This window comes from Myotis daubentonii, chromosome 15 (assembly GCF_963259705.1).
Source record: "Myotis daubentonii chromosome 15, mMyoDau2.1, whole genome shotgun sequence".
NCBI lineage: Eukaryota > Metazoa > Chordata > Mammalia > Chiroptera > Vespertilionidae > Myotis > Myotis daubentonii.
In genome coordinates, this window is record NC_081854.1 from 6,823,728 (window position 1) to 6,834,982 (window position 11,255).

An 11,255-nucleotide genomic window follows, 5' to 3' on the forward strand; every position below is an offset into this window, starting at 1 on the left:
ATAATCCCACAAAAGCAGATAATGCGGACGCAGCCGGACGCAGCCACTTGTCACACAGCTTGTCTGCGTCCCATGCCTCTGCGCAGGCGCACAAAGGAAACCGGGCAATGCATTTGGGAAGCGGTAGGCAGAGCCCATGGGGCCGCAAGGATTGCTGGGAGTTGTAGGCCGAGCGGGGCCAGTAGTCTCAAGTGCTTTGGAAAGGAGTTGTTGCATGGGGTTCTGGGAGTCGTAGGCAAGACAGCCCCCACAGCCTTGTGGGAGTCGTAGTCCCCGGAGCCACTTCCGTGCGGGGCTTCCGCGTGTGTAGCAGCTTGGCCCTCCCAGCGCCACATTCTGCGTAAGTATTTCCTCCCGTGGCTGGTGGGACCGTGGGCGGCCGCTCTTCACTGCGGTGTGTTGGGTGAGTTAGGGTCTCCAGGGGTGGTGACTCGCCTTTGTGATTTCCCAACGCCTGTATCCCCAGGGCTTCTGGCCAGGATCCCCACGTGGGACACTGCGGTTCGCCTGTCTCTTGCCCGCCCACCCCTCCCCCAAGTCGGGTTCGACCATCTCCCTGCCGCCGCCTCTAATCGGGTTCGTCCGGGAGGTCCCTTCTTTCTCTGCCCTAGAACCCCCGTCAGGATAGATGTCACACAGTATCTATCCATCCTCCGATAAGGCAGGGGCCCCCAGGCTTCCCAGGGGTCCGCGTGCCTCTCATCCTGCAGATATTTACCGAGCGCCCACACTGTGTGCCAAACCCTGTGCAAGTGGAGGAAGACAGTGGTGGAGAGGAGACCCAGCCCTGCTGTTAGCGAGCGCACAGTGGGCTGTCAGGCCTGTCACCGACAGCTGGAATCGTGGTTGGGCTGGGATGAGGCATGCAAGCGGCTCTGGGAGCCCAGAGGAGGAGTCTCTAAAGTCTTTGAAGGGAAGATGCTTAACAGGGACTTCAAACCTGACATGTCCCAATGGAGTTCCTAGTTGTCCGTCCCCTCCCACCCCCCGACTAAATGTCCCATCATCTTGGCCAAAACCTCAACGTCATTCTTCATTCCTCTTTTCTCATCACCCTGTCCTCCTCCCCGGTCAGGGCACATGCCCGGGTTGTGGGCTCGATCCCCAGCGTGGGGCGTGCGGAGGCAGCCGTTCCATGATTCTCTCTCATCCTGGATGTTTCTCTCTCTCTCCCTTCCTCTCTGAAGTCAATAAAAAAATATTTTTAGAAAAGAAAAGGAAACTTAAGAAAAACTTAACCCCCTATTCACATAAGTATATGTGTTTTAAGATTTAAAATAATATGATTACCTTTCAGATTAATTAAGGTGCTCCCTCTATCAGATTATAGCCCCCTCCCCCCCCATAGGCCGTCAGCCATGAAGTGAGGTGAGATGCATGAGACGATAAAGACAAGCGACTGGGCAGGATGCCTCTGACTTTATGGAGAAAACTGTGCCTCTCAGAGCAGAATCCTTAAGCCAGAACGTGTGTATAGGCCACCCCATGCCCAGAGGCCTGCTCCACCGGCACACTCTCCGGATCTCTTTCGGGCAGGGCGCGCATTCCAGGCAGCCTCGCTTGGAGGCAACCCCGCAATCCGGTTCCACCCGTAACCCGCCTCCCTTCTCTTCTAGACCAGGAGAAGCGGACCCTTCGCACCCGCCCGGACCCCGCGATGCCCGCCCCTCAGTGCGCCTCCTGCCACAAGGCCCGCGCCGCCCTCCGCCGCCCGCGCTCCGGCCAAGCGCTGTGCAGCGCCTGCTTCTGCGCCGCCTTCGAGGCCGAGGTGCTGCACACGGTGGTCGCGGGCCGCCTGCTGCCGCCCGGCGCCGTGGTGGCCGTGGGGGCCTCGGGCGGCAAGGACTCCACGGTACTGGCGCACGTGCTGCGCGAGCTGGCGCCGCGCCTGGGCATCTCGCTGCGGCTGGTGGCCGTGGACGAGGGCATCGGCGGCTACCGGGACGCGGCGCTGGCGGCCGTGCGGCGCCAGGCGGCGCGCTGGGAGCTGCCGCTCACCGTCGTGGCCTACGCCGACCTCTTCGGGGGCTGGACGATGGACGCCGTGGCCCGCAGCACAGCCGGCTCGGGCCGCAGCCGCTCCTGCTGCACCTTCTGCGGGGTGCTGCGGCGGCGGGCACTGGAGGAAGGGGCGCGCCTCGTGGGAGCCACGCACGTCGTGACGGGTGAGCGCATGAGCGACGGCAGGAGGGACTCTGTGGGAGGAAGGGGCGCATGCGTGGGCAAGGGCGGGACTGACAGGGGACTGAGGCGCATGCCCGGGAAGTGAAAAGGAGACCCGGGAGGATCTCAGTAAAAGGGCTGTGCGTGCCCTCACCCCCACACCCCCAAAAGGCTCAGGGGCCTGGTATGTGCGCGCCCCTGCAAGGGGGCAGGGCAGGCGTGGCGAGCTTTTGAGTCACTGCCATCACCTTGGTGCACACACAGTGGCAGATAGAGGGCTGGAGGGGTACCTTTAGGGCCTAGAGCCGTGGTTCTCTGCATTTTAAAAATGACATTCTAGCCCTGGCTGGTTTGGCTCAGTGGATAGAGTGCTGGCCTTCAGACTGAAGGGTCCTGGGTTTGATTCCCGTCAAGGGCACATGGCTGGGTTGTGGACTCAATCCCCAGTAGGGGGCGTGTAGGAGACAGCCGATCAGTGATTCTCATCATTGATGTTTCTATCTCTCTCTCCCTGCCTCTCTGAAATCAATAAAAATCTATTTAATAATAATAATAATAATGACATTCCAGAGGTTTCCCCTCACAAAAGGAGGAGTGTGCAGGGGTGTCTCCCTTCTGTAGTCTGCAATGCAACTATGTCTTTTTTAACTTCTTTTCTCTCTCGGTTTGCTTCTCTCATTCTCTCTTACCCCCTCCCAGTCATCCCTTCAACAAGTAATTATTGACCATTTACTGTGCGCCAGATGCAAGCCATGTAGCCTCTAGCTGAGCACCTAGCCTCGGTTTCCTCTTTTTAAATTGGGGATATTAATAACGCCTGGGTCCCGGAGATGCTGAGAGTTAGGTGAGTTATGTGTGAAGCGCTTAGACCAGAGGCCGAGAAGCAGTGACCCTGATACAGAGGTTTGGGTTATGGTGCACAAGTCAGCCTGCTCCTGCCCGGCTCTCACATAACATAATTACAACCTGAGAGGCGCTGCTAAGGAAAAGTACGCTTTGCGAGTTTGCAACAAGAGGACCTAGAGGAGGGAGAAAGGCGGGGGTTAAGGGAGCGTTTGGGAGTGAGCAGAGGCCTGAAGGCTGCGTGGGTAACCAGGTGAAGGACGAATCGAGGTTGGGAGAGGTGTTCTGAGCCGCGGAAACAGCTCATGCAAACGCCCTGCGGAGAGGATGTGGGCCGATGGAGACGCCCTAAGAAGACCCGGGTTTCACTGTATAGAAAAGCCCAAGATGACAAAATGCAGAGTCAGTAGGTGTTTAGCTTAAAGTTTCTGGTGACTGTCATGCAGTCACTTTCTCCGCGATCTGCAGCCCCAGGGGCACTGTCTCAGCAGCTTGCTGCGAATCTCCATAAAGTGCCCTTTGACTTTCGCTGCGCGGCCCGAGTGCACTTGACACTGAGGCTGGAATGACATCTGCAGCTGAAAGCACTGTTACTCCCTCCGTCAGAGCGCATCTAGCACAGGGCCTGCCCGGCCCGGTAGGTGGGTGACAGTGAGGGCGCCCCAGGTGGCTCCACGGGGGCCTGTCCTCTCCCTTTCTCACTTGTCCACCTTCTGCCCCCCACCCCCTGCGCCCCCGGGTCCCCATGACCAGCAGCGCCCCCTGCGCCCTCTCTGACCGGCTCCCCGTCTCTCCCGCAGGCCACAACGCGGACGACATGGCGGAGACGGTGCTCATGAACTTCCTGCGGGGCGACGCGGGCCGGCTGGCCCGGGGCGGGGGCCTGGGCTCCCCGGGCGAGGGGGGCGCCCTGCCGCGCTGCCGCCCGCTGCAGCTGGCCTCGCAGAAGGAGGTGGTGCTGTACGCGCACTTCCGCCGCCTGGACTACTTCTCCGAGGAGTGCGTGTACGCGCCCGAGGCCTTCCGCGGCCACGCGCGCCACCTGCTCAAGCTGCTGGAGGCGGCGCGGCCGTCGGCGGTGCTGGACCTGGTGCACTCGGCCGAGCGCCTGGCGCTGGCCCCGGCCGCCCGGCCCCCGCCCGCCGGCGCCTGCTCCCGCTGCGGGGCGCTGGCCAGCCGCGCGCTCTGCCAGGCCTGCGCCCTCCTGGACGGCCTGGACCGCGGCCGGCCCCGCCTGGCCATCGGCCAGGGCCGCCGGGGGCGGGACGAGGTGGGGCCGGCGGCGGGGACTTCGCAGGAGCGGGAGCAGGTCCAGCCCCCAGCCCGCGAAGCCGTTCCAGCTGTCCCCACCTTCTAGGGACCCCAGTTCTCCACTGGGACCCGACCAAGGAGCGCCTGTAAATGACACTGAATAAACCTGAGGGACTTTTGCGCAGGGCTTCGCTGTGAAATCTGACCCTGCAGGAGCTGGGGGCCTGGGCTCCAGGGTCTGAGGGGGGAGGGGGCTGAACAACTTTCCACTCCTGAGCGAGTGGGAATTGGGGGTGGGGGTGGGAGGCTTGCCTCACATCTCTGCTAACTTCCTGATCACCTACTGTGCGCAGGCGTGTCCTCTTTGCCTGCAGGAGATAAACAAAGCCGCCTGACTTGATGGGCACAGGGCTCAGTCATCAAGGTGCTCCTCTGAGCCCTGCCCACCCCGCAGGCCCGCCCCCTCTCATCAATTGCACAATCTCATTGGCTGTAGCCTGAAAGGTGGAACCTGGCCTGGGGTCACCTGGCTGGGGAGGGAGCGAGCTGGGGGTCACACCAGGGTCTTCTTAAGGAAAAAAGATCTGATTTCCATTGCCTCAAAGCTCACTCCAGCTGCAGTGAGGACAATGGACTGTAGGGGGCGCAAGATGACCAAGGTCGATTGGGAAGCCTCTTTTAAAAAGAATGCTTATTTTTCAATTCCAGTTGACATACAAATCATATTCATTTCAGGTGCATAACACAGTGATTGCACATTAATGTACCTTACAAAGTGTTCCCCCACCTCCAAGAGGTCTGGTACCCACCTGATACCATAGTTACCACAATAGGATGGCTCCTGGGCTGCGGGCACTACAGAGCATTCTTCCCGTGTTAGCTCAGAGGTGTGATGGGCGGGGGTTGGTATTTGCCGGGAGCCGGTCCATCCTTGCTGTTTCAAGGGACCTGGCATATATGGCATACTGTTCTTAATATGTTTGCTCCCCCTCTTGGCACTATGTGTTTTAACCAAAGTCACCTCTCTGAGAAAGGTTGTTTCCCCAGGTAGGGATTTTCCCCTGAAGTTAGGGAGGGAATAAAATCCCTTAACTAAGTGCCAGGCGGGTAGTTAATCACTTTAACTACGAACAATCATGCTTAAGCTACATAATCTTTACTCCCTGGACTGGAGATAAGAAACACCCTAACCTTTGGAATAGAGATTGATAGGATTGGAATCAACTGGTATAAATACAGATGTAACAAGACAACAAGACACAGAACCTACACAGAACCCAGAGACAGAAGAACTTCGCTGGAGAGAACATGGCAAAAGATCCTGGACAGAAACTGGCCACAGAACCTAGAGACAGAACCTAGCGAGAGAACCTGGCTGGACAACCTAGAGACAGAACCTGGCTACAGAACCTGGATAGAACATGGCAATAGAACCTGGTGACTGAACCTGGCTGGAGAACCTAGAGAGGGAACATGGCTACAGAACCTGGCTGGAGATCCTAACCAGAACTTTGCTGGAGATCCAGACCAGAACTTGGCTGGAGATCCTGGCTAGAGATCCTGGCTAAGCTGCTGATCAACTGAAAGCTGTCTCCATGTCATTCCTTCTTCGCCGACTCCGTCCACACCTTTGGGGACCCCTGGACCTGCTGGGGTTGGACCCCAGCAGTCCCCGATTCTACAAAGGATAAGCTGTGGCTCAGTGAAGGAGGCGGGACGCAGGACCCTTTTGCTGTGCTGCCTGCTGGAAGCCGGGGACCTGGGTCCTTGTAGAGGGGCCTCTGACTCACCTATGGCTTTGGGCAAGGGACCTTTTCCCTTCTGTTCAACTGAGTTTCTCCCTCCCACCAGGAGGTGGGTGTTGGGTTAGATTTCTATTGTGCTTTAGGGCAGTGTTGTTCAATAGGAATATGGTGTGGATCCTATATGTAATGATAGTTTCTTATTTTCATTGATTGATTGATTTGAGAGAGACATCGATTTGTTGTTCCCCTTATTTATGAACATAGTGGTTCCTTCTTGTATGTGCCCTGACCTGGGATTGACCCCAAAACCTTATGTGTGGGCATGGTGTTCTAACTAACTGAGCTACAGAGCCAAGGCTGTAATTTTAAAGGTTCTAATAGTCATATTTTTTTTTCTAATAGATTATAAAAGGGGGGAACAGGTCACATTTAATTTAAAAAAAATTTTTGTTAATCCTTACCCAAGGATTTTTTTCCATTGATTTTTTTAGAGAGAGTGGGAGGAAGGGGGTGGAGAGAAACATTGATGTGAGAGAGAGACGTCGATTGGTTGTCTCCTGAACACACCCAGACAGGGGCTGGGAATTGAACCTGCAAGTCAGGCATGTGCCCTCCACCAAGAATCGAACCTGCGACCCTTGGGTGCCTGGGCCGACACTCCAGCTACTGAGCAACACTGGCCAGGGTGCAACAGGTGACACTTAAATAACATTTTATTTGACTATATCCAAAAGATGTAACCAAATTTTTTAATTTTTTTTTTCTCCTTTTGCTGAGTTTCTGAAATCCGGTGTGTCTGTTACACTTTCAGCCTATCCAGCTTCAAGCCCAACCACTCTTCAATCCACATGCAATAGACATGAGGGTCCCCCTTGGGAGCTGGGGAAGATGCTATTCTCAGCCCTGACCACAAGGGGTCACTGTGCCCATGCCTGTGCATGGGCTGGCCGCTGCCTTCATGGGGAACTCTGATTTCCTCCCCTGGCCTGAGCCAGCCTCCAAGGGGAGGGGCACAGGCTGGCAGAAATCTTAAGGCCCCACATGAACAGGGGAAACTTTCCTTGACCTCAAGAGCTGTGTGTTCATTCATCCCACAAACGTTTATTGAGCATTTAATTTGTGACAGCAGAGACCAAAGCAAAAACCTGCCCCCGTGGGAGAGGCCCAAAGGGAAAGGGGAAAAATAAGCAGAATAGATAGTATCTGAGAGGGTGCTAAATCGGGGGGTAGAAGCATGCATGGGTGCAGGGTAAGTCCTGACCCTTGGGTTCTCTCCTGGGTGGAGAGTAAGTGCCTAACTTCTGCTTGGATTGCCGAGGCGTCCATTTCAAAGATGTTTATCCAGAGCAAACATGTCACCAGCCACATGACTATTAAAAGGGCCCTGGCTTTAGAGATCTTGGTTGATTTCAATAACTGACCGTTTGGGCCTCTGTTTCCCCTCCCTTCCTTTCTCCCTCCCACTCACAGAGGTGGGGTACCCAGCTCAGTGTGGGGTCTCGTGAAATGTGAGGAAGTGCTCAATCCAGGACCCAGAAGGTAAGAATGAGCATGGGCCCTGGCTGGTTTGGCTCAGTGGATAGAGCATCGGCCTGTGGACTGAAGGGTCCCAGGTTCGATTCCAGTCAAGGGCATGTACCTTGGTTTCGGGCACATCCCCAGTAGGGGCTATGCAGGAGGCAGCTGATCGATGTTTCTCTCTCATCAATGTTTCTAAGTCTCTATCTCTCCCCCTTCCTCTCTGTAAAAAATCAATAAAATATATTTTAAAAAAAAAAGAATGAGCAGGGCCCCGGCCGGTGTGGCTCCGTTGGTTGCATGATGGCCTGGGCACCGAAGTATTGCTGGTTCAAATTTCTGATCAGGGCACACGCCGGGGTTGCGGGTTCGGTCCCTGGTTGGGGTCGTGTGCAGAGGGCGGCCGATCGAAACATCTCTCTCATCTCTCTTTCTCTTTCTCTCCTCTCCCTAAGCATGTCCTTGGGTGAGGATGAAAAAAGCACACACATAATAATAAGTAAAAAAATAAGAATGATCACGGAAAGGGATGGGAGGGGAACGAGAGAATGGCCCGCGCAAAGGATCGCAGCCACGCCAGCCCCGGAGCGCGGAGGATCTGTGCAGAATGGAATGGCTGCTCCTGGCGCAAGACGGCCAGGAGGAGCAGCAAGGGTGGCCACACACACACACACACACACACACACACACACACACCCCGCCCTGCAGAGGGGTCAGAGTGCTGCTGCACCTGTGCGTGTTCAGCTCAGCTTATGGGGCACTGGGGAGAGTTTAGGGCAGACAGGGCTGCCCCGGGTGTCAGAACGATCCTCTCAGACCGTGTCCAGGAGGCCAGGGAGCAGCCCAAACCGGCCGTGGCCAGGGCGTGGGAGTGGCTGGGCTCAGATACGAGGGCTATTTACGAAGCCCTCGCCAAGGGTTGGGTGGAAATCCTGCTAAATAAACTTTAGGGTGTGTTTTGTAAGCACAAGAGTTTCCACACAAGCCCACATGCAACAGAAGTCTCTACGAAGCAGACGGAGCGGAAACAAAGGTGTCTGGCACCCAGGCAGCCGGCCACAGTACACACGGGAGAGCCCTGCGGAGGGAGACGGCCACAGTCCGCACCGAGGGCAGGCAGGGTGTTGCTGAGGCGGGAGGCCCGGGTCTGTGGGGAGCCGGGCTGTTGCTGAGGTCTGTGGCCTTGGTGAATGCAGTCCCTACTTAGACCCAAGCGACCCTGGGAAGGACCGGCTGGATGGGACCCATTGCCCTGGGGCACCATCCCCTAGAGTTGGAAACATTCCTCCCTGCAAGTATTTGGGGCCCAGTCTTCTCCCATCCCCACCATGAACGCTCTGCCGGGGCCCGCTAGTTGGAGGTTCCTGTCAGGTCTGAAGAGGTAGAGGCGGTGGATGCAGACCTTCTGGAGAGAAGGCTCCGTGATCATCTCACTCGTCCCCTGTGTCCATAGAGCCCCCGCCACAGGCAAGTACGGGATCGGGCTCCCGGAACTCAGCAGTGAACATGTTAGGCACGGTCCCTGCCCTCATGAAGCTGCAGTTCTAGTTACAGATCCGTTTCTTCATTTCATGAGCATTTTTTTAAGAATATACTTTATTGATTTTTTTACAGAGAGGAAGGGAGAGGGATAGAGTTAGAAACATCGATGAGAGAGAAACATCGATCTGCTGCCTCCTGCACACTCCCTACGGGGGCTGTGCCTGCAACCAAGGTACATGCCCTTGACCGGAATCGAACCTGGGACCCTTGAGTCCGCAGGCTGACGCTCCATCCACGGAGCCAAACCGGCTAGGGCATTTCATGAGCGTTTTACAGCGCACCTACTATGCACCCAGGCACAGAAGCAGATAAAGCAGGCAGAACCGCCCACCCTTGTCCGAGCTGACACACAGACTGTGGGAGTCTGACTACACATCAAGTACCTAAAGCAGGAGGGATATCCAACGGGGACACGCACCCTCGAGAAAAACAACAACAACAACAAACAAGGAAGCGAACACATAAAGCAACGATAGGTCGAAATCAGGTGTAGACAGGAGGCCACCAGCGAAGCTACGAAGGAAGCAGAAGGGGAGATCTGCTCTAGCGAAGGTGGTCAGAGGGCGACCTTCCCGCTGAGATTTGAAGGAGGGTCACGGGCAGAGTGGTAGGAAGCGTGTCCCAGGCAGAGGAAACAGCAAAGTTAAAGAAGGGCCCTGAGGTGGGAAGGCACCTACCATGTCAAGGTAATCAAAGAAGCCCAGGGGGCCGGAGGCACAGGGCCTGGCGGAGTGGCGAGGTGGGGGAGACGGACATGAGCCAGGCTCGGGGTGCCCCTGCGGCATTTCAGTTCCCTTACAATTGCCGTGGGAAATGACAGATGGGTTTTAAGCAGGTTTTGACAAGATATATTGTGTGTGTTTTTTTGTGTTTTTTTTTAACATATTTTATTGGTTTTTTACAGAGAGGAAGGGAGAAGGATAGAGAGTTGGAAACATCGATCAGCTGCCTCCTGCACACCCCCTACTGGGGGTGTGCCTGCAACCAAGGAACATGCCCTTGACTGGAATCGAACCTGGGACCCTTTAGTCCACAGGCCAATGCTCTATCCACTGAGCCAAACCAGTCAGGGCTATTGTGTGTTTTAAGGACACATTGACTTGGTGGGGGTGGGAGTGGGGGTGAGGGGGGGTAGGGGAGGTGGGGACAGGGGTCGAATGTAGAAGCAGCCAGACCAAGTTGGATGCTGTTATACCTGTCCAGGTGGCTTGCATGAGAGCGGGTGACAGGAGGTAAGTGGGTGACTCGCCATCTATTTTGGAGCCGAGGTGACTAGAATTGTCAAAGTGGGAGGTGGGAGCCAGGGCCACTAGGAAAAGGATCATTTACTGACAAGGGGAAGATGGGGGGGGCGGGGGGGCAGGGAGGGAGGGGGGATACCATGGAGCCTAAACAAAAACAGTGGGACGCAGCCACGGAGGGAGGTGAGGCCGAGATGTTTGTCGGCTGTTGACTTGGCATCAGGGGTGCCCAGGTGTGCACACAGAGGCCGCCTGGCACGTAGCAGCCACAGGTGTTGGCTCAGAGGCCGCAGAGAGATTACCCAGAGGGAGTTTGGGTAATCAGAGACGCATGAGGTCAGCAGCAGAGAGAGGCATTGAGACAGCCGGGCTGGGGTTCGAATCCCAGCTCCCCCACCTGCTCACCAGGTGACGTTGGGCAACTGACCACATTTCTCTGTTTCCTCATCTGTCGAATGGGAGTGTGTTTGCATGCACCTCACGGGGCTGATGGGGGAATCCGGCGAGACACGGCACGTGGGCGGTAGGTACTGGGAAAATTGTCCACCGAGAGCTTGCAGAAGACAGATGAGGGGCTGTGTGCTCATTGCAGACGCCCTCACGCCAGGCTTTCCCAGGCTCAGACAACAAACAGCCCGGCGACCGGCCATCGCGGTTCTGGCCCGGACGACGCCACTTGCACAAGCGACTTCTGTCTTCCTGGTTTCCTCACACGTCACGCACGTACTAATGAGAGAGTCTCCAGCCTCGGGAAGCTGTCTTGAGGATTAAATGCGATAATGTATGCAAAGCCCTTGGCAACCTGCCTGGCCTTTAAATTTTTATTTTTGTTATAACTGGAGGCGGAGGCGGGCATCCGCTGACCCCGGGACTCGGGCGCTGACCCCCGGGTTGGGCAGTAGCCCTACGTGCACATGGCTGGAGACCACCTCGGGCTGTCACCCATTCTCAC

At 56.3% G+C, this 11,255-nt stretch overlaps 1 protein-coding gene across 4 annotated transcripts; it reads left to right on the plus strand.

Annotated features, from left to right (window-relative positions):
• The first annotated feature begins 245 nt into the window (after nucleotides 1–245).
• LOC132216594 (cytoplasmic tRNA 2-thiolation protein 1) lies at nucleotides 246–4,818 on the plus strand. Of its 4 annotated transcripts, none has more exons than XM_059665889.1 (3): nucleotides 246–340; nucleotides 1,617–2,165; nucleotides 3,807–4,818. In XM_059665889.1, exons 2-3 carry the CDS (start codon nucleotides 1,658–1,660, stop codon nucleotides 4,361–4,363), a joined length of 1,065 nt encoding a protein of 354 aa, XP_059521872.1. In that variant the 5' UTR covers nucleotides 246–340; nucleotides 1,617–1,657; the 3' UTR covers nucleotides 4,364–4,818. The 4 variants fall into 4 exon arrangements, with proteins under 4 accessions (XP_059521872.1, XP_059521873.1, XP_059521871.1 ...); XM_059665890.1 differs by having other exon boundaries at nucleotides 273–344; XM_059665888.1 differs by having other exon boundaries at nucleotides 295–403.
• The last annotated feature ends 6,437 nt before the right edge of the window (nucleotides 4,819–11,255 follow it).